This window comes from Acomys russatus, chromosome 19 (genome assembly GCF_903995435.1).
Source record: "Acomys russatus chromosome 19, mAcoRus1.1, whole genome shotgun sequence".
Taxonomy (NCBI): Eukaryota; Metazoa; Chordata; class Mammalia; order Rodentia; family Muridae; genus Acomys; species Acomys russatus.
In genome coordinates this window covers 62,316,141-62,338,573 of record NC_067155.1, presented here as the reverse complement: position 1 = coordinate 62,338,573, position 22,433 = coordinate 62,316,141, and the positions used below count along the sequence as shown (strand labels likewise).

The following is a 22,433-nucleotide window of genomic DNA, read 5'->3' as shown; positions in this document are numbered from 1 at the left end:
CAGACACGCAGCGAGCAGGCTCTGGGCACTCCAGAACTGGGCTGCTCTCTAGGAGTGCCAGCCTTCTCTCCCGGGCTAGGACACTGATGCATAGGCCAGGGGCTGACAGCAAGGGCTCCCTGACAGCATGGCCTGCTGAGGACTTGAGGGAGGACTGTGGTGTGGAACACCTGGATCCCCTGACTGTGCTCAGCAGCCTCCCTGGCAGAAGCTAGGCTTGGTTGCCTGGGAAGAGGCCGCTGTGGATGGGTAGACACAGGGACTTTGCCGTGCATAGAGGCTTGGCGAGGCCGTACCTGAGTTTTCAGAATGGAGGAGCTCACAGGCTTTGTGTTCTCGGAGGGCAGAGGAAGACAGCCCTACACAACTACCAGTTAGTTCCTCTGCAGTCACTAGGCCCAGGTTTCAGTCCCCAGAAGGCAGGGAGGGGACTTGTGAAGGCAGAACTGGGGGTTTGGTTTCAATAGCCCTCCCTCCCCAGAACCCTAAGGGTGCTGTGCATCCCCAAGCTAGAGTGTCTCATGGCTATTGAGAGGGTCTGAGGGTCTGAGTGCTGAGTAACCTGGCCACATTCCTGGGGCATGCTGCCTCCAGGGGCTGAAGGGCTCGGGAGTCTGGGTGCCCTCAAGGTGGATGAGACCGGGGTTGGGCTAGGAGAGCTCGAAGCCTGTGTTCATGCTGATGGCGTAGCGCAGTTTCTCTCGGAGGACACTTTTCTTGCTGTAGTTGGGCAGCTTGAGCAGGTTGAAGCAAGTGGAAGAAGTAGGCAGACGCCCACCTGGCTCCCGCTTGCGGATGGTGAAGAAGCCCCTGAGGACGCTGCCCAGGGTATCCCCAGTGTCCTGCAAGCACACACACCACAGCTTTGGGTCAGACAGTGCCTATGCAAGTGCACACAGCACAGTAGCCTGAGTGGCTGAAGAGGAACACCTGCTGCTCTGGACAGTCCCACCTGCTGCTCTGGGCACTCACACCTGCTGCTCTGGGCAGTCCCACCTGCTGCTCTGGGCAGTCCCACCTGCTGCTCTGGGCAGTCCCACCTGCTGCTCTGGGTACTCACACCTGCTGCTCTGGGTACTCACACCTGCTGCTCTGGGTACTCACACCTGCTGCTCTGGGCAGTCCCACCTGCTGCTCTGGGTACTCACACCTGCTGCTCTGGACAGTCCCACCTGCTGCTCTGGGTACTCACACCTGCTGCTCTGGGCAGTCCCACCTGCTGCTCTGGACAGTCCCACCTGCTGCTCTGGGCACTCACACCTGCTGCTCTGGGCAGTCCCACCTGCTGCTCTGGGTACTCACACCTGCTGCTCTGGGCAGTCCCACCTGCTGCTCTGGGTACTCACACCTGCTGCTCTGGACAGTCCCACCTGCTGCTCTGGGTACTCACACCTGCTGCTCTGGGCAGTCCCACCTGCTGCTCTGGACAGTCCCACCTGCTGCTCTGGGCACTCACACCTGCTGCTCTGGGCACTCACACCTGCTGCTCTGGGCAGTCCCACCTGCTGCTCTGGGTACTCACACCTGCTGCTCTGGGCAGTCCCACCTGCTGCTCTGGGTACTCACACCTGCTGCTCTGGGCAGTTCCACCTGCTGCTCTGGGCACTCACACCTGCTGCTCTGGGCACTCACATAGGAGACCTGTACTAGGTCCCCTAAGACAATGGGCCTCCTGGCTAATGGACACTTATGAGTTAACTAAAGCAGCCCAACACCCCCTTCTCTGTCCGTACCATAGCCCCCAGCCCACTAGCACTTGGCTCAACCTTTCCCAAAGTTTGGAGGTAAAGGACCATTTAGTATCTGACCAAAGGGAACACAGTCTGCAGCCTGAAGAGAGGCGGTGAGACAGAAACACCCTGAGAGCAGCAGGCTTTCACAGGGTGACCACATCTGAGCTACACACACTGAGGCTCCAACACACTGGGCACACGAGTCCTAGGGCACTCTCCTTCAACCTGCAGGCAACAGGCAGCCTGCCTGCGTGCGCATGGCCAGCAAGGGCACCGGCTGGGGAGCAGGCCTGCCCTCGTCCCCGAGTGTCACCCTCTCTTACCCTGCTGCTTGGACTTCGAACCTGGCCAGGTCAGCAGCCCCAAAGACAGTGTCCTAATTACGCATTCCTGCAGGCCTTCCACAAAGAGGGACCTCAGAGGAAGCACTGAGGCCCACACTGACTTAACTCTGCAGTGCCCTCTGTGGGTGGTGGGCTTTCATGCCCTAAGCACCATGCAGGGGAGGGTGGGGGGCACATGGTGGGTACAGACGCAGAGAAGGGAGGGAAGGAACATGGCCTTAAGTACCTGGTCATCCGACACTTCCACACAGCGGATGGAGAATGGAGGCTTGAGGTAGGCGAATCCTAGGAGTGGGGGCCGGGAGCAGCTGGTCACAAACTGCAAAACAAGGCAGGGTCAGTGGGACACAGGGGTCCCGGCCAGTGCAGCCGTGTGGGGCTCTTCTCCCTCCAGGAGCTGCTCACTCATTTGTCACTAGAACTAGGGGTGAGAGGGTGGTGCTTGCTCCATGCGCATCCAGGCTGCACCACATTTCCCAGAGTGCCCCTCTCTGGAGCTAATGCTCATGAAATCATGGTTCACTGTATGAGACTAGTGGCTTATAGGGCGACTCGGGGTGACAGACCATGAAACAGCGCTCTCTCTCTCTCTCTCTCTCTCTCTCTCTCTCTCTCTCTGTTATTCGCAACAGAGTCTCTCTGTGTTATCCTTGATTGTTCTGGACTTGCTTTGTAGACCAGGCTGGCCCCAAACTCACAGCGATCCGCCTGCCTCTGCCTCCTGAGTGCTGGGATTAAAACTGTGCGCCACCACGCCTGACTGAAACCGGTCTCTTTTTTATCACTGTCTGACACAGGCACCCCTCTGTCACTGAAGGTGCCTTCAACTCCTGGTGTAGAGCACCACGCCCAGTTTGGAGCAGCTCTCTAACTGTGCTGTTACACAGTAAGCAGGAACAGACTGGGAGGACTGCGGTGGCAGCACCCACCGGGGCCTGGGTGAGCAGACGCTGGTGGTGCCCATGAGACAAGGGCTGGAGCCACAGAGTCCTAGTGTAGCCTGAACCCATGACCTCATGCATGCCACACACTGGTGTCTTGCATGTTTGCAGAGCATACTGTGGTCTGGGTTCCTGGGGTGGGGGAGGGTCTGTAGGAGGCTCCACAGCAATCAGAGTGCTGAGAAAAATCAGGTCTACGAAGCCAGTGAGGCTGCAGGGACAAGACATGGGGCACTTTTCAGCAGCGTTCCAGTGCCTCCTGGCAGTTTCCAAACACAGCACCCTGCTCAGTGCTTCAGGAACCATTGCTCTGCTCCAGACACAGGCCAGCCCTGTGGGGAGACCTCAGTGACTCCCCAGCTCTAGCTCAGCAGTCACCAAATACTCGCTGTCTTCTAAGAGACGGAACGCCAAGCCTGGCTCTGAGATTCAGTAGCTAATGTGACGTGGGTCAGAATGCGGCCACTTAAGTGACAGTACAGCAGCAAGACAGCTTTACGTGGCATGCTTCAAACGGTGTTCCTGGGGACACGGCTCAGTGGCTGAGAGTGTTTGCTGTTCTTCCAGAGGACCAAGGATGACTCCTGTAACTGCGACTGGCCTCCAAGGGCACTCGCACACACAGCATATACTTACAGACATTTATACACCAATAAAAATAAAAGAAATCTTAAAGAAAAAGGTACCATGTTGCTGCCCTGACGTGCTTTGCTTTGCACCTGGGGCTGGCAAGAGGGAGCAATGTTAGCGTGCTGCCCTTAGGGCAACACAGTCACATTCTCTCGGGCAGAACTCCCTCAGCTGGCGCTGAAGCCACTGCAGGCAGGTGTGGTGACAAGTGACACAAAGGCACAGGCTCACCTGGTGCACAGCCTGCTCTGCGGTGCACTGTGGGGAAAGCAGCCAGTGCTCCCAGAACTACTTGTGGCAACAAGGGTGCCTGTGTGCTGGAGCCGCATGGATGCATGGAGCCCGTGTGTATACTGGCTGGACTGAGTGGGTAAAGGCTCCCTCAGCTATGGGTTACACGGCAAATCTGAGAGCATCTTGGGCTATATGACACCTCGCGTGAAGGAAAAGAGAGGGGGCGATGGGGGAGGGCAGACAGAGAGACAGAGAGAAGTGTGTGAGCCAGCCAGCAAGCCTTAGGGAAAGGATTCTAAGACACTAAATATCTCCTAGACTGCAGCTTTTCAGAGAGAGAAAGCAGATGGCAAATGATGATGTGTGTTTAGTGGCAATCTACTTACACATACCGCAGAGACAAGCATGCTTACACTCTGCTTATGTCATTCAAACCCAGTGACACTCAGGGACATAGTGGACAGTCAAGACTTTACTGATTCTAGGGCAGCAAACATTAACTACGGAGACTTCATTTGAAAGAGCACACAGTACGCCAGGCATGGTGGCCACACCTGGAATTTCAGTACTCAAGATGCTGAGACAGGATGACTGCCCTGAGTGTGAAGTAGGCGAGGCTACAAAGTCCTGCCTGGGCTACACATTGAGAACCTGACTCAGTCCCTGAACCCCTCAAAGCAATGCTCAATGTTGTTAGTCTCTACAAGTATGCTTCCTTGGGGCACTGCATGTGTCTGTGCACATGTGTGTGCGTGTGTGAGGCATGTACTAAACTACTGGGAAGGGCACCTGGTAGTAGAGTCCCTTAGATAGAAGACGCTACATTTGGGTGAAGATTAGAATTGTCCGCACTTTTCTTTTCTTCTTTTTTGTTTTGTTTGTTTGTGACAGGGTTTCTCTGTGTAGCCCTGGCCGTCCTGGAACTCACTCTGTAGACCAGGCTAGCTTTGAACTCACAGTGATCCACCTGCCTCTGCCTTCCGAGTGGGACTATAGGCATGCGCCACCATTTTCTTCAGGTAATGAGGCTGAAGATGTCAGGGGTGGATACAGGGCCCTGCTTGATGCACAGTGAGGAGCAGACAGCAGCCAGGCCTCCTCGCTGCAGCCCCTCTCTGCTTCCTCAGGCCCCTGGCACGGGGAGAGCCTGCTGACACTGTGCAGCTCTCTGGGTACTCCTGTTTTGAGCGTGGCCCGGGGCCTGCACACACACTCAGGAATGCCTACAGAAGTTGTAGTAAGGTACCTTCAGGAACATGGCTCTTTCCTCGGGTGTGAAGTCGGAAGCCAGAATGTCCCAGAGCCAGATGATGACTCTGTGACTCCCATGAAAGCCGCCATAGTACACAGTGTGCTTCCTAAAAGCAATCCAGAGGAGGGCTCAGCACTGTGGTGGCCACACCTACGGGAGCAGGCAGGCAGGCGCACCCACGCAAGTTCCCATGTCACAGTTGCATCTTGCCGCAGCTAACTCGGCAGAGTGGCTCTGTTGTCACAGCATGCCAGTGACGGAGCCTCAGAGCGTAACCCCGTCCTCAGGGGCGCCAGGCATACCACCCTCCTTCTAGAAGGCCTAAGCATGCTGCCCTTCCCTCCTCACTTTACTTTAAATCTTACTTTAAATCTTCCAGATCGATCTCAGCGTTGTCCCCGGAGATGAGACGCTGAAGCTCAGGGGCAGAGAACATTCGGATCCATTCGGGCTTAATAATGGAGCGGAAGCCGCTAATGAGGGCAGCCGTCTGGTTCTTGATTTGAGTGTGCATTCGAAAGTGTGCCATCAGATGGATGTAGCTAATTCTGTTAAGCAGAGAGAGCAACAGTGGAACCAGCAGGTTGGGGTGGCTGCTGCCAAACAGGCTAAGAGAGAAGCCTGGATCTCACCATTTCCAAAACACAAACCCAGGCGTCTATCAGGACAAGGATGGTGACACCCAAGTCACACGCTGTGCCACCATGACGGCACCAAGTGTCCAAGGCACAGCCTCGTTCACGTGTCCCAACAGCCCCCAACCTAACATCCTGGGATGACCCCCATTTCTCAGGAACTAAAGAGCCATTTGACCTCTCAAGGCTACAGCTTAGTGCTTCAACTGACTTCAGAGAAAAGCTGCCTCACGTGCAACTCTGTGCTCAAAGTCCCACTAAAGCCTGTGCTGTCAGGCGGGGCAGAGTTCTCCAAAAATGTCGTTCAACAGTAAGGTCAGACCTACCAGCACTGACAGGGCACAGGGTCTCCTGCTTCGGCTTCACGCACAGGGACCTAGCTGACCTACAGCAGCAGGCTGACACTCCAGCCAGCTTGCCTGTGTTGCCCAAATAAGTCTGTTCTGTCCCACAATGCCCAGGCCAAAGTTACTGTCCTTGAAACATTTCTTGTTAAAAAAGCATTCATCAACATTACACATTGATACATTTAAGTATGAACTTGAAAAAATTATCTCTTTCCCTCATACACACAGACATTACCCTTTGCCATAGCTCCAGGCAGAAAAATGGCCTCCTTGGTCTACAGGATATGTTCCATTCCCGCTGTCAAAAAGTTCAGGGCCTCTTTTCAGCTAGCTATCTCCAAAGCCGTTTTATACATTATGTCACTGCTGCCCTCTGAAGAAGCCACAGGTCACAGCCAGGCAGGACCAGGACCCACCCCTGCACTGAGGCGCTTTCAAACCAATGCCGGTGGCTAAGGGCAGTGCTGACAGACTTCAACCTTGTTGATGACCCATCAGACGACAGGACAGACTCCCAGACAAGCTGACTCGAGAGGAATGGTGCAGGAGAGCCACACTGGGGCCAGAGGACTCAGGGCTCAAGCCCTCGCCTGTCCTTGTCAAAATGAATGCTTAGCCAAACAGTTCAAATGCAAAGTTGGGGACAGAAAACTGACAAGGGGGCCAATGTCCCCTCCTCCTGCCAAGTTCTACCCTTTTAATTAGGCAGGAAAGCCATGTGTTGAGGGGTTTGTTTCTGGGATCAGGAGGATTGAGGATGTTCCTGAAGGCAGTGTCTGTGACAGATGCAGCCGTGCCCAGCACCTCCTTCAACTCCTGCCTCTAAGACGCATCTGCTGCACCTACATGCACTGTGTCGTCCTGACAACAGCCACACACAGCTGGGCTAGAGTGTCCCCCTCGCCTACCCTCAGGACGGCCTAAGCAGCTTAGGCTCCATCTGTCTCAGCAGGGGCTATCGCTACATTCCTAAGAACAGTGCCTCTGACCTGCCAAGTGCTTCTGCAGAGAGCAAACCGTCCACTGTTAGTTTGCAAATTGAATTTAATACAATTCCAGCCTATGAACTGTAACCAGAAAATTCCATTATGGTATTTCTGGCCCCTTTCCACCTCAATCTATCTTAATACATTCTCAGCACAAGTCCAGAGCCGGAGTGAAGTCTTCAGCTAACTGCTGTACTCACTTATTCTCATTTGTGACAGGGATGGTCTTCCCTCCAGGAACCAGTTCGTGGCAGACAAGCTGGGGAGAAGACGGGGTGGTTATTGGAGAGAATTCCAACAGGAGACAACACCTCCCGAGATGAAACGGCCCCAGGAATGCCTATGATGGTGATGGAGCTAAATGCTACACCTTTGAGAACACTTTTCACAAAACCCAGAGGCTGCAACATCAACATGCAGGCCTCATGTGATCAGCAGGAAAGGTTTCTCATCCAATCCTTGTCCAAACATCTGCACTAAGGAAGCTGGGTGCCACAGAGGGTGACACGCTCTGGTGCTGAGGACAGCACTGGGTGTGAACACCAACATGCAGGAGCGCTATACGGCTATCTGGAGATGTGGTAAGAGCAGGCTTGCTGGAGAAAAAAAGATGATATTGCAAGAGACATGGCATCATCTCTGCAGCACACACTCTCGCTCATGTGCACACGCATAAGCACTTTCACACGCATACACACATGCACATTCCTGTGCATACACGCACACACACTCACACACTTGCTCCCGTGGATACACAGGTGCACATGCCTGTGGGGGAAAGTCTGGAAAGGCAGGGGACACATTACAAGGGCACGCTCCAGACACAGGCATTGTAGATGCTTTTCAGAGACCAAATAACCTCTGAGGTGACAGGTGGAGTCTGAGAAGCCAGCTCTGCACCAATATGCTCTTGGTTTCTCCAGAGAAGACCTTGGGCCACATGGACAGAGAACCTCCCTCAGGGACACAAGAGGAGGGGCCAGAGGTTGTGGGAGAGTCGTGTCAGTGACTGTGAGGGGAACGCTCCTGCCAGCCTGATTTCAGGAGCCTTTTCTCCTCTGCTCCCGACGGCGATGTGAACAGGGACGCGACCATCCTACAGGGACTTCTCCTCAGGTGCTGCCCCACCACATCAAATCAGAAACATCCATTTGTAACAGCCAACCCACAACATGGACCTCTGCACTGAGACTCACAGCTTGCCACAAACTAGCACAGGAAGGCTGGGCATAGGCAGATCCTGTCTCAAGTCCCAAAATGGGCTCTGTGGGAGCTGGCTGAGGTGAGCAGGCAAGGCAGGGTTGGAGGGAAGAAGCAGGCGACCCTCCCTCCCTGGCCAGGTGACAGCAGGTGGATTTCTGAGAGCGGCCCCAGGGGCTGGCGGGTCTCAGAAGCGCGCACGCACCTGGCCCATGACGTCTTCATCGTACGACAGGGTCAGCCCGAGGTCGGCGACGTCTCCGTCATAGCGCTAATGGAACAGATAGAGAGCACTGGGCTGCTGCGCGCGGAGGCCTTCGAGCAGGGGCCACTTGTCACGAGGACAGAAGAGGCTGTAAGCCTCAGGCATGAGATGGGCCTCAGGGGTGGGGATGCCGGCTGTCGCTGGCTGTGGCCTCACACGGCGCTCACAGCTCCCACCCTTCAGCGCTAACCTTGATGGAGGTGAGGTTTTTGTAGAACTCCGAGTCCAGTGAGGGGAGCTCATCCACGGAGCTGTAGAAGATGCTGTGGTGGTGCCCGAGCATCTGGCTCAGGAAGAAGGAGGCGAACGGCACGTCCACCACGATGCCCTGGAAGGGCCAGGAGGGAAGGGCTCAGCCATCAGCTCAGGGCCAGCCTGGGGCACCAGTGGAGTGTGGGGAGCGGCCTGCAGCTGTGCCGCCCACCACCTGAGAAACGATCTAGGATCTAGCACTGGGCATGGGCACAGGCCCCGGAGCCATGTAGCCCAGTGATGAGGCCTCAGCTCAGCTGCTCAGGCGGCTTTCTCAACCTGGGTGTCCATAGACAGGCTCCAGGAGCTGTGAGGGGCTATCCTGAAGCCCGAGGAAGCCCTCACTACCTTGACCTCATGAGCCCGAGGCACAGAAGCTAACAACAGTCCGGAGAGCCCAACCTGGTGCCAGGCAGGGACCTCACTTACCATGGATGACAACCCATTTTACACTGCTGGCTATACTCGGTCTTTCTGTGCTAGCTTGCTAACTCCCAGGAACCATGGGCATGTGGTGCCCTGGGTCCTGTCCTCCAGGCAGGGTGTGCCACCATGCCCACTCGCAGGTGTCACTCATATTAGCTCCACATGCCTTCGAGTGCCTACCTCATACACAGCCTTTCCCAGCATCTTCCCCACGAACTCAAAGAGCTGCAGGTAATTCTCATGGATGTAGGACGTGGGTGAGGGGTACAGCCTCTCGTCCCCGCTGGTCGTCTGCAGGAGAAGCACAGCATGAGGTGGAAGCTATTCTGAGTGTTCCCTGTGCCCTTTGGCGCCCCCTACCCACCTTGAACAGATTGAGCGCTGGGTCAAAAACCCTCTTGATGATCTCTTCCAAGAACTCCTTAAAGACGCCGTCCTGGTCGATGCCAGCCTCATCCACCCCAAGGTCGTTGACGAACTTCACCCGGATCACCCCTTTCATGGCGTGCTGGGAAAGCTGCCGAAGCTGCTCATAGCCGTCCTACCAAGACAGAATGACCATGCGGTCAGGACGGCAGCCCATGCGAGGCATGAGGAGACTGCCCCCTGGAGGACACACGGAGTCAGACAGGGAAACAGACAGTCATAGTTGCTCTAGCATCACAGTGGAGAGTTCTCTTAGCTCAGGGCAGAGCCAGGCTTTCAGGACATGGCAAGATGAAAACCCTGGGTCCTGGACAGCTGGGGTAAGGGGCTGGAGAAGTCGAGGCTGCCGGGTTGGCAGCAGGAGGTGAGGTAGGAAGCGAGCCCAGGCGCAGTAGTGGCGCTGGGTCTGCGCATGAGGGTAGGAACAGTGGGGAGTGGTGGAGGGAGAGCTCTGAGTTTTGCTGGTTTGTGGGGTGGGAGCCGCAGCCCTGGAAACCAGATCAGTAAGTGCAGACAGTGACTGAGCCTCCTATCTAGATCATCCAAGTTGACTAAACCACGTGTGCTGGCTAGGTTATGTCACCCCGACACAAGCTATAGTCATCGGAGGGGAGGGAACCTCACTTGAAAAATTACCTCCATAAGATCTGGCTGTAGCGAGCCTGTAGGCTATTCCTTAGTGAGGGCTGAGCACCGCAGGGAGAACAAGCCAGCAAGCAGCACCCTCCAGGGCCTCTGCATCAGCTGTTGTTTCCAGGCTCCTGCCCTGCGTGGGTTCCTGCCTTGGTTTCCTCAGAGTACTGTGATTCAGGGTATGTAACCCTTTCCTCCCCATATGATTTTTGGTCAGTGTGTTTTGTCACAGCAACAGTGACCCTAACTAAGGCGGATACCTCTGGGTTCTGCAGGTCTTCCTGGCATCTGACTGTCACTCCAGATCCTGGTGTCTGAAGAGCTGGGGTTTTTATCCTGAAGCAGTGCTGTCACATTTAGCTAACACAAAGCAGACCACATCCATGTGCTGTCCTGGCTGCCTTTGTCACAAGCCAATGAGCGGCCTGGCAGCACAGTGAGCCCTAGTTTGGAGTATTTTTGCCGTCTTCCTGTCATGCATAGTGACACAAAAGTCCCTCCTACAGTAACTGTGTATCTGGTCAGGGACAGAGTCTTAGGTTGCTGAGCCCAGGAAGAAATGGCCTCTTAGTCCCCAGAGCCCTGTGGGGAACAGGAAGCCAGCTCTGGGTGCAGTGAGAGGTGAGCATAGGACTGTGAGGTGAGGCAGGGTCGCTGCGAGCCCAGGCCAGCCTGAGGCACAGGGGAAACCCGCCTGGAAAACAAACACAGATGGAGAAGGGGTAGGGGAGTTGCTGCACAGCCGCCGCTGCAGCACTGGGAGCCGCGAGGGCCAGCATCCCTGGGCACCACCAGGAGGAAGGACAGAGGGCTCCAGCATGCCCCTGGTACCCGAGGACTTCTCTCTCCTGTCTGACCCTGGCAGCAGCTATGTGGCAGAGCACGAGGAACACCTGCTGGACGTACACTGACTCCTGCTTGGTCTGAGCCACACCAGCCTCTCAAGAGGTTGTAAAGGAGTGTGCCTCCTGCCTCCTCTGGCGCATCCCTGCCCTGCGGGTCCGTGTAGCTATGTGAGGGTCACACACACACGCTCCACAGGACAGAGCCAGCACCCTCTCAGGCTTCAACATGTGGAAATGGAGGCCAGCAAGCTGTCCCCAGCACCCGAGGAGGTAGATTCAAGGTCTGGGTTTACACGGCCTTGGCTCTGCCTCTGACAGGGCGAGGGGCAAGGGCTGGATAAGAGCCTGTCTGAACATCCTCCAGGCTAGGCGGCCTTCACCTGAAGAAGGGGGTGTTCCTGCAGGATGGTGAAATCTACCAGCAGCATGGCCTCACACACACGCCAGGAAGGTGTGAGAGTTGCAGTTCACAACAAGCAAAGCTCGAGGGAACCAGGGGCATGGAACAAACGACCCTCTCTCAGCCTAACTCAGGTTCAAAACTAAGCGCGTTTTCATGGAGTGCACAGACTACTTCTGTGACACCCAAGGTGGGTTGTAGCCAGGCAGAGCTGGTATCAGGTGACCTGCCATCAGCAGTGGCACTTGAGGGAGGAGCCAAGAGCCCCTCTAGTACACAACACAGCCCACATCACCCAGTTCTTCTAGGAGGTGGGTCCTGGCCGTATCTGATGGAGGACTGAGATTTCCTGAGACAAGGCCGACATGCCACTCTCTTTCCCATCATTTCCATCGTGGAGGCCAGATCTCAGTCTGCTAACATTTGCCCACTCGCTGGCGGAGCTGTCTTCCCTAAGGGAGGCAGATGGATAGGGCTAAGGCGGAGAGAACTGGGCTGGAGCAGCGGGGGGTGGAGGGCACGTTTCCTTGTTTAGAACATAAACCAAACACTCACTGAGGAGGCACACGCGGGCAACTGTGCAGGAACATGACTACCACTGTCTCTACGTCTTTTTTTTTTTTTTTAGTTTTTCGAGACAGGGTTTCTCTGTGTAGCCTTGGCTGTCCTGGACTCACTTTGTAGACCAGGCTGTCCTCGAACTCACAGAGAACCACTTGCTTCTGCCTCCCGAGTGCTGGGATTATAGGTGTGCGCCAACGTGCCCGGCTCCAGGCAGCGCCTTAACAGCGCAAGTAACGGGAGCTAAAATAAGTCACCCAACAAGTGGCGACACAAACGGCAAGTGCACTGCTAGAGGACATAGGCTGCTCTGCCACAGCGCACACACAAGTGGCTGGTCACATGGTCGTCACACACAGGCAGAACACACAGACACAACCAATGGTCTGAAGAGCATCACGACAAGTAAACCCAGCCCAGCCCTAGTAAGTATCACCAGCACTGCTTAAGTTGTGGCCTACACGACCGATGGGCATGTGTGGTATACATCAGAGGCCCGAGGCAATGTCCCAGCAACACAGTCAGGGTGACACAGAGGAGGAGTGCTTAAGGACAGGGCACCTACTTCTAACTTATGAAGTGGCCACACAGTGGAACCCTGGAGAAGGCGTGGCTCGAGAGGGTGACATTACTTGAATCTCCTGCTGCACCTATAGAGGCCTTTGAGTCTGTGATGAAAGCATTTTTGTCGTCAGGGAGAGCAACGCCACTAGTGTCTACAGCACACTCGCAAACGGAGTCTGGGACAGTGCTGGCTAGGACAACGCAGTGAGCACAGACCTGGGAAAGGCAGGCAGCCACTACACTGAGCTCTTGCCCTGGTTTTGCAGAGGCATTAGGAGTCTGTGCTTTAGTCAGGGGCTCTGGGGGAGGGGCGGGCAAAGGAAGCCACTGAAGTCCCCAGCACTGAGGACATGCTAGACTGAGCAGCCAGTACTCAGCAGCGGACTGGCTAAGGCCTGCTAGAAGAACCTCACTGAGGTTTCACACCTACCACAGAGTGACAGGAGAGTTTGGAAGAGGTCCCCATTACATCCACCCGACAGAGTCCCCTTCTCCCTGAGGGGCCACTCACCTCCAGCATGCGGGACCTTCTGATAGTGATGTGGGTGACATGAGGGGAGGCAGAGCTGGTCTCTACAAGCCCCAGCTTCTCTTTCTCCTTGGTAACCATGTTCCGGAACAGGAGGACTCTCTGAAATGAGCAAAGGGGTCCAGTAAAAGGGTCAGCAACCAATGTCAAAACAAATCAAAACAAAACAAGACTCAGCATGAAGTGACTGACACCAAGTAAACGGGGATGCCAGAGTCCTGTAGCTCAGAAGCGTCCTGAGAGAACCGTGAGCATCCCCAGAGAGCCTCCGAGAACTAGGAACTCAGGTGTGTTTAAGAGACAGCTAGGACCTGTCAAACCTCATTCTCATGAAGTCAGTGTGGCCTCAGAAGCCCAGGGCACAGCCAGTCATACAGACTGCTGTCTATAGCTATGCCTGCTCCAAAGGAAATCAATGTCATGAACGTCAGACACAAAAAACATTCAGTTTTCCCCAATGTCAGATGTAAAAAATGAGCCTACAAGATAAAGATCCTTGGCCTTTCTGCCTGCCTCCTGTGAGGATTTTCAGTCACCACTTGGAGTGAGCCCAACCTCCTTGGCCCTGCAACTGTGACGAGCATCTTTATTTTATTAAGAGACTCAAGTCTCTTGATGTTACTCTGGCTGGCCTCAAGCTGTCTTCTCAGCTCAGCTTCCCAAGCCGCTGGGAGCAAGTGCACAAGCCGCTGGGAGCACATGCACAAGCCGCTGGGAGCACATGCACAAGCCTCTGTGCCCACAACAGAGAATGAAGCCCTGTGCGCCAGCTCAGCACCCGGTGAGGCCAGCTGGGTAAGCACACCCCGCCCCCCACAGCTCTGCCATCACAGCAGCTGGGGCTGGAGTGCTGGCTCAGCTCTCATAGAGAAGCCAGTTTGAGTCCCAGCACCTATGTGGCAGCTCACAGCCATCTAAGTTCAGTTGCAGGGTACTGGGCCCCCTCCTCTGCTCTCTGCAGGCACCCCGCATGCATGAGGCACACAGAAGTAAGATATCCACACACATAAGAAACAGATCTTAAAAATGGGGCTAGTCCTAAAAACCAGGGGCTTCGTGAAATACAAGTGAGAACAGCAAAACCAAATTGGGTGTGGTGCCGCAATACAGGGAAGGAGGGTAGTGTAGGAGGGTCACAGTGCAGGCCAGCCTGGCTGCAGAGACCCACCCTCAAAAGCAGCAGAACCGGGTACATGGCTAGGTAAACGGGTTCAGCCACGCAAAAATCAGCAAAACTAAACGTGTAACGACCTTATGCTCCAGCTATAGAACTTTAGGGCCCGTACCCGAAAGAATGCAAGATAGCACACCACAGACACCTGCACACCACAGACACCTGCACACCACAGACACCTGCACACCCATGCCCACTGCTGGACAGCACAGCACAGACACCTGAACACCACAGACACCTGCACACCACAAACTTGCACACCCATGCCCACTGCTGGACAGCACAGCACAGACACCTGCACACCACAGACACCTGAACACCACAGACACCTGCCCACCACAGACACCTGCACACCACAGACACCTGCACACCACAGACACCTGCATACCCATGCCCACTGCTGGACAGCACAGCACAGACACCTGCACACCACAGACACCTTCACAGCCATGCCCACTGCTGGACAGCTCACAAGAGATGAGATATGGAGCCAGCCTAGATGTGCAACCATCAGTGGACGGACACAAAACAAGTGCAATTCTATCTAGCAGGCAAGAAGAATGTGATCCAGCACTAGCAGGAGAATGGGTGGATGTGGAGACCAGCGAGCTAAGGGAACCCAGCCAGGTCCACATACGGAGACCAGACTAAGAGAGAGAGAGAGAGAGAGAGAGAGAGAGAGAGAGAGAGAGAGAGAGAGAGAGAGAGAGAGTGTGTGTGTGTGTGTGTGTGTGTGTGTGTGTGTGTGTGTGTGTGTGTGTGTGTGTACAGGCATGCGTGGACACCTACCACTTTGCTGTGTGGAGGTCCGAGGATAATTAGTGGAGTCTGTTCTTTCCTCCCACTCTGCGTGGAGCCAACCCCTTCTCCCTGGCAGCTCAACAGGTCTATGTCCTGGGTCTTGCACAGCACACACCTCATGTCACCTGACTGACTACACACCATCTTCCCTGTCTGTGCACCCCAGTACAAGCTGCCCAAGTGAAAAATGACAACACAGCGTGTGTGGGCTGAGTGACGTCCCTTAGACATTTCCAAGTTTATCGGAGGGGAGCCAGAGACCCCGCGGGGACACTCACGTTCTTATGAGGGACCACGTGGGGGATGTGCTGCAGGGTCAGCTGAGCCCTCCTGCGGTCCTTGTCCAGCTCCTGGAAAAGCACAGCTGGCTTGAGGTCCCTTCCAGAGAGAGAGACATGGGCGTGGTTACTAAAGGCAGAGAAGCCTCCTATAGCGCAGGGCTGGCACTGTGCGCACGTGCCCATGTGGCAGCCGCCCACTCGGGTATAATCTTACAGGGATCTGGCCACACCTGCTCATTCCTATATGCTCGGACTGTGGCTGGCTTGGCGGCAGCACAGCAGAGGGAGTGGTGGGGCAGAAGCTGTCTTTATGGCCCAGTCTGTGAGGCTCTGCTCTGGTGCCAGACTGCAACCATTTCAGGAGATCTGATGGGTTCCTGACAGAAATGCTGACCTGCTCTCAGAGGGTCCCAACCCACCTCCCAAGCCTGGAGGCAGCTCTCACCCGGCGACTCTGCTGACAAAAATGCCATGTAACTATCACACTCTGTTGGTCAGGTCAGCTGAGGGAAGCTCTCTTCCCAGGCTAGGTGAGACACAGCTGTTTCAGTGACCTGGCTTGTCACCATCAATTAACTGGAATGACACTGGTAGAACAGAGGCGACTGCGAAGTGACACCCAGACAGGCGTTTTACGGGACAGCAGTGCTGTCCACAGACAAATGGACGGGTGCAAGAGGGGAGAGGCTCACTGCCCCGAGCACAGATGTGGAGCACCCGGCACCAGCCTCCCCACCCCGTGCTCACTTTCGCAGCCAGTGGTCCTCAGGAGCAAAGCGCCTGCGGCAGTCTCGCTCGTACAGTGCCGTCAGCCAGCCGTGGACGGACTGGAACAGCTCCAGGGTCTCACCCTTGGCGGCCTCTGCAGCACACAAGGAGAGCTCTCAGGAGGGCAGACCTGAGCTCAGGGCTCTGACCTCAGCGGAAGCACAGGCTCTCTGGAAGTGTTTAAGTGCCCTTAGGGCCTGGCTGGCTGTCTTTCAGGGAAGCCCCTCATGCCACACCCCACGTGTGCACCATCCTAAGGCCCCACTCCCCTCAGGACCTTTGTCCTGACCCAGCAGAGATATTCAGACAGGAGACTTGCCCACAGCAGGAACTGACACAGCCCCATCTCCATGGAAACCAAAGCACAGAGGTAAAGGGGGGGGGTAACGGGTGTTTCAGGACAGAGCTCAGTCCCTAGCATGGCCCGAGGGAGCTGGCAGAGTGACAGCTTTGCCACCACACCATTATTTCATGTGAGTGACATGCTGAGGGCAGACTGACTGACCCTGGGCAGCAGCAGGGAACGGTGGCGCCTCGACCTTACCTACAATCCCGTCCCAGATCATCTTAAACACGAAGGAATTGAGGAAAGAGGAGATGGTGAGCAGCTCTTCCAGCTTGAAGGAGACTTGTTCTTCGTAAAGTTCAATGTCATCGAGGATGCTACGCGAGGCAGAAAACTGTTCAGAGTTTGCCATCGAGAAAGGAAAACAAGGGAGGCCTCACTGTCTTCTCGACAAAACAAACAGAAAAATAAAGAAAAAAGGCAGAAAGTGCCAGCTTTGCTAGACACACTCTGCAAGGCTTGCAGACACGAATGACATGTGTCTACGGTCTGTCTGCGCCAGAGTCAGGCCGGGAGGGGCGCTGCGGGGTTAAGGAGCAAGGCTGGCCATGAGCTGCTGAGGTGGTGAGGGCTCTGCAAGCTCTTTAGCTTCTGTTTACTCGAAACTGTGCAGAGCAGGAAGACAGAATTAAGGAAAACAACTAAGGCTGCGTGTGGCCCACTGTCCGTCGCGCCTCGTCCATGCCTGAATATAAAGGAGCCTTGAATCGATCAGTGCTTCCTGAGGTGTGCTGGGAAACCTTATCCATCTAGGAAAGAGACCGTGGCACTTGGTGCTTGTGAGCAAATGCACGTTTGAAAGAAAGTGTGAGTGACTGAGTGAGTGAGTGAGTGAGTGAACAAACGAATGAACGAACAAACGAACATGATAGGCTTCCACTGAAAATTTCTGGAAAGCTCTCCACATGTTTTAGAATACAGCTCAGGCTCATCTTAGCCTTGCCTCAGCCTTCAGGGTGTTTAATCTGGTCACTAGACCCTTTCTTCTAAGGCACCCAGTCGTCCAGCTACATGCCCCTGAACCCTCGTGATACAAGGTCTTCTAGTCTGAATATAGCTGCTTGAGTTCCATTCTAGATCTTTCCAAACAATCTTTAGGGAGAGTGGAAGACAGACAGCAGCAAATGCAGAAGGGAACACAAGGATTGTGGTGAATGCCCCAGGCTTATTTACTCTTGACGTGGTGGGTGGTGTCACCTCCGTTCTACCAATGAGGAAACTATGCTCAGCAAGGTTGAGCCAGCTTGCTAACTGAGCTGTGGCACTGGGCACGCATTAATCCTTTAATCCTCACACAAGCCTCAGGGGTGGGGGCTGGGGCTACTCCCAGTGCCTTTCCTCTGTAGATAGGAAACCACTGGACCAGGTTTTTCACCCTGGTTTCTGAGTCTGGGACTTTCCTGTAATCTACCTGTCAGTGAGTAAATGGCTGAGGTGTGATTTGAACACATCTCCAGAGACTCCAAAAGCCCACAGCAGCTGCCCTGAAAGTACCTAACAGTCTCTGAGCACTTGGCACAAGCCACCTGATTTGTGAATGTCTTCCTGTCTACTCTTCTGGTGGGAGGTGCAGGGGGTCATGGGCTCTTGCTATGTTGCCTAGGCTGGCCTGGAACGTAGGACCCCAAGTGATTTCTCCTGCTCCAGCCTCCCTGAGTAGCTGCCATTACAGGTATGTGTCACTACGTCCGGCCACCCAGCCGTTGGCCATCTCTTACAGTGACCCCGCCGCACAGGCACAGTTATTTGCTTCCCCGTGTTGCTGATGCGCCCGAGTCCTAGCCAGAGCGCCCAGCCCACATCAACCTACGTGATGAGGTGCCGCGAGCAGTCACAGAACAGCATCAGCATGGCCAGGAGCTGCTTGGACTCTCCAGTGTCACTGTTCAGGCACTCCAAGAAGAGCTTTAGCCCTCCATGGGGCCCCAGTTCACAGATAAAAGCCCACAGCTTGGGCAGCAGGTCATCAAGGTACGTAAGCCCTGGAAAGGGAGAGAAACCAGAGCTTCAGGCGGGGACTCCAGCTGCTCTGCTATTTCTTCCCTTCCAGCGGGAAAGCACAACACTTAAGCCAGCATGCAAGAGAAGGCGGGAGCACCCCGAGACCACCACAGCAGAGGCAGCTGACACAGGTGGATGTTCACAAGTGCCAGACTCCACTCTGCACGGCTCCCAAGCAGGCCCCAGCCACAGAGCCTAGTGCAGCTAGGCTAAGTGGGCCCAGTGACGGCCCCTAGGTCATGGCTGGGGTCCGCCAAAGAGCCCAGGCCTGTGTGCCGCAGCAGCATGTTTAAATCAGGAACCAGCTACTGTCAGTGGGTACTTTAAAAGCATGACAGGCCAGGCAATCTCTATTGTTAGATTACATTTGGGCAGTGGTGGTGCACACGTTTGATCTCAGCACTCCAGGGGCAGAGGCAGGCGGAGCTCTGAGATTGAGGCTAGCCTGGACTACAAGTAAATTCCGGACAGCCAGGCTGTTACAAAAGGAGACCCTGTTCCAAAACAGACAAACAAACATACAAATAAATAAGCAATAACAAAGAGTCTGGCTGCACACTGACAGCACTCAGGACCAGATGCAGTTCTGGGTGCAGCTTCCAGGAAGGGCAAGCAGTGTGCACCCCAGCCTGGCACCTCCTGTATGTGGCCACCCTGGCTGCCTAGGGCTTGCTGCTGTGGCTCTGACTCAGCCATTTCCTTGTTTTCTTGGACACCACTACTCACTCAGTGCTAGCAGACACAGGAATGAAGGGAACACACAGATCTGGCAGTGTCCCAGCAAGAGAGCATTTATGCTAGTAAATGGGGCCGGCTTGGGTCTGTGGGCAGGCTCACCTGCAGCGAGATGAGCTCCCTCCCCCCTGCTCCTGAGCCGCTAACACTAGAAGAGCAGTGGATGTCTGCAGCTGAGACCCTCCAGACTACCCAAGGCAAGTGGCAGGCACAGTAGGAACTTCTTTTTTTTTTTTTAATATTTATTTATTATTTACACAGTATTCTGCCCACACGTGTGCCTGCCCACCACAAGAAGGCACCAGATCTCCTTATAGGTGGTTGTAAGCTACCATGTGGTTGCTGGGAATAGAACTCGGGACCTTCAGAAGAGCAGATGGTGCTCTTAACCTCTAAGCCATCTCTCCAGCCCTACAGGAGGAACTTCTAATCTGTTTTTCAGGGGCTCCAAGGCCTGGACACACAGGCTACAGGCTGGCACATCTTTGGCCAACAAGCATGCTGCAGATGCAGCGGATGACCTCCCCGCAAGCATGCTGCACACATACGTGAGGACCTCCCCGCAAGTATGCTGCAAACGCAGCTGAGGACCTCCCCGCAAGGTGGCAGCTCTGCATTGGACCTCACGCCTCTCAGCAGGTAAGGCATCCTCAGGCTCAGGCTCAAGTAAGCCTGTCTGGGGAAGACATGCTGCCTGGGGTGGGACTCTGGGAAACCCCCATTAGTGCTACTTAAGGGTGCTGACACGTGAACTGGCTGAACCGTAAGGAGGCAGTTTCCAGGTGGATCTTGGTTCTGATTGGCACGTTGTATTTGGGGTGTGAGGACCAGAGGTGACATCAGCCATGGGGCCTGGGCATCTCTGGCCTCACTCCTCAGATGGAGGCAGGGACGGAGAGCCCAGCCCCCAGGACCTGAGAGGCTCTTGGGGAGGATTCAGAGGTTACCATCCTGTCTCTTTAAGGGGAGCTCATGACAAAATTCTTCCTGTGGGGGAATCTGAAAATGACGCTTTGAGAATAAGATGTCCACTCCTGCAGCTGTGGTCTTAAGTCAGGCATAGAGGGTGACAGTAAAGCTGTACTGCACCCGCCACTCGCTTTTTCCAAGTCTGCCCCACCCTCATGGGCCCTGCCCCATATCTGCCTGTGAGGCTGTTGCTTCCAGAGTGTGTCACACAGGGCAGTTGCTTTCTTCTTGTATTCAGTAAGGTGCTTTATTTTCCCACTGTACTGTGTGTTTACTCGTTCCTTTATGTGGGTTTTGGTTTTGGTTTTGTTGTTGTTGTTGAGACAAGGTTTCTGTGTAGCCCTGGCTGTTCTGGAAGTAGCTCTGTGGACCAGGCTGGCCTCAAACTCAGAGATCGGCCTGCCTCTGTCTCCCTGAGTCCTGGGATTAAAGATGTGCCCCCCTGCCACCCAGCTCTCTAATGTGTTTTTAAACTGAAGGTTTCTGAACTCTGCTGCACAAGACGCAAGGGGCATCAGTCTTGAGTCTCTCTGCCTCATCACTACTACCGCCACTGGGGGCAACCTGGCCATCACCCTGTCACAGAGAGGAAGTCTCGCTCAGGGTCACATCCTATGCTAGCAGACAGCCCTTTCACAAAGCACTGGGCAGCCATCAACAGCAGCAGTGCGAGTGCTCCTGCCCAGCCATGGCCTCTCCCTCCTTCACCACTCTGGACGGTGTTGCTACAGTCTGCTCATCGCTCCATTGCAGACCATCTCCTGGAGACAGGCCCTAGCAGTCCTTTACCTCAGTGTCCTCAGTGCCCTGCACAGACAAGTCTGTCTGGAGTGAGTACATAAGCATTAAGGATAGAAGCAGTGGCAGTTGAGGATTTAAAAACACTCGGTGGAGCAGAGTTTAGACTCCTTTCTGAAGCAAGCGGCTTGCCCAGTCAGAAAGACCACATAAAGACCAACTCATACCATAATGCCTGGGCTGCACCTTAAAAGCCCTAGACCCCCAATTCTGTCCTCACAGAAGGGACGTATCCCTGCGATGAGTGTCTCTGAGGTCGCAGTTGAGAGGGATGCTTGTGAGTGACGACAGGGAGGGGAAGATGAGATGAGTCTGCCTAAGCACATCCGATGTGTGAGCACACAGCCAGTAAGGGGACAAGATGGCAGTGCTATGACCAAGGGTGGCTTGAACTATCGGGGGCTCACCAATTTCTAAGAATAGCTCAAAAATACCCACCTACAAAATCTATTTTCTGAGTCAAGGAAGCCAGGAAGAAGAGGTCAAGGTTTTCTAGGAAAAACGCCCACTAATTTTGGAAGTGGGAGCGACAGCCTTGGGTTCTGACCTGTGAGGATCTGTAGGCGGATCTGGGTGAGAGTCGTCAGCGAGGTCTGGTAGAGCACACAGATGCTGCAGACCTTCTGCACCTCAGCGGAGTCCACGCGTCGGCCCCCGACAGGCCTCAGGATGTTCCGCACTGAAGCTGACTTCTGAAATGCACGCTTGAGGAGACCTGGCCCGGAGGGAAGTAGACGCACAGCAGCAGGTCAGCTATCTACGAGCTCCCGCCCCGTCAAGGAGAAGCACGGCCACAGGCGGGGGGTGGCTGCGGCACGTGCTCACTGTGGGCTTTTGGGATACACTGGGAAGATGCTAGCCCTGCGTTTTCAGTGCAGCACAGCGACCCCTTCAGATCACCACTGTACTTTTCAGCGTAAGGGAGGCGTGCTCAGCACAGACATGGCAGTCCCATACTGTATCACGGAACTTCCCCAAGTCAGAAGGGAAACGCTGGGGACTGTATTGGAACGGGCAGGGGAGGCAGGGCTGGGCACTATTTTGGAGGGAGTGCTGTGGACACCCTCAGGTCCTGAGTACTGGCCAAATGGCATGTCCTTCAGCCTTTGGCTTTCCTGTTCTTGGGCAGATGAAGCCATGTGAGCGTAGAGCCCATGCTCACTGCCACCCAGAAGTGGCAGAGCCACCACCACCCCATGTTCGCAGTACAGGCAGAACCATGGAGCATGTGCTGGTCACACTCCTTGACTGTGATCACAGCAGAACAAGAAGCCCTTCTCTCCAAAGAGCCCACCTCTACCTGCTGAGGTGCCACCCGGCCTGTGCCTCAGCGGCTTCTTAGAGGAGGCCTGTGTGG

General features: G+C 54.9%; 1 protein-coding gene across 1 annotated transcript in view; it reads right to left on the bottom strand.

Moving 5' to 3' along the window:
* Nucleotides 1–630: 630 nt before the first annotated feature.
* Nucleotides 631–22,433, bottom strand: part of Ube3b (ubiquitin protein ligase E3B) — a 44,695-nt gene continuing 22,892 nt past the window's right edge. Inside the window, exons 14-28 of the mRNA XM_051161706.1 lie at nucleotides 21,624–21,791; nucleotides 18,384–18,555; nucleotides 16,772–16,890; nucleotides 16,207–16,321; nucleotides 15,457–15,556; nucleotides 13,186–13,305; nucleotides 9,610–9,786; nucleotides 9,426–9,536; nucleotides 8,758–8,895; nucleotides 8,508–8,573; nucleotides 7,303–7,361; nucleotides 5,500–5,682; nucleotides 5,129–5,240; nucleotides 2,304–2,396; nucleotides 631–842 (exon numbers count right to left, since the gene is read on the bottom strand). Of these exons, the coding sequence (XP_051017663.1) occupies nucleotides 651–842; nucleotides 2,304–2,396; nucleotides 5,129–5,240; nucleotides 5,500–5,682; nucleotides 7,303–7,361; nucleotides 8,508–8,573; nucleotides 8,758–8,895; nucleotides 9,426–9,536; nucleotides 9,610–9,786; nucleotides 13,186–13,305; nucleotides 15,457–15,556; nucleotides 16,207–16,321; nucleotides 16,772–16,890; nucleotides 18,384–18,555; nucleotides 21,624–21,791 (1,925 nt within the window). The 3' untranslated portion in view covers nucleotides 631–650. The remainder of the gene's footprint in view (nucleotides 843–2,303; nucleotides 2,397–5,128; nucleotides 5,241–5,499; nucleotides 5,683–7,302; nucleotides 7,362–8,507; nucleotides 8,574–8,757; nucleotides 8,896–9,425; nucleotides 9,537–9,609; nucleotides 9,787–13,185; nucleotides 13,306–15,456; nucleotides 15,557–16,206; nucleotides 16,322–16,771; nucleotides 16,891–18,383; nucleotides 18,556–21,623; nucleotides 21,792–22,433) is intronic.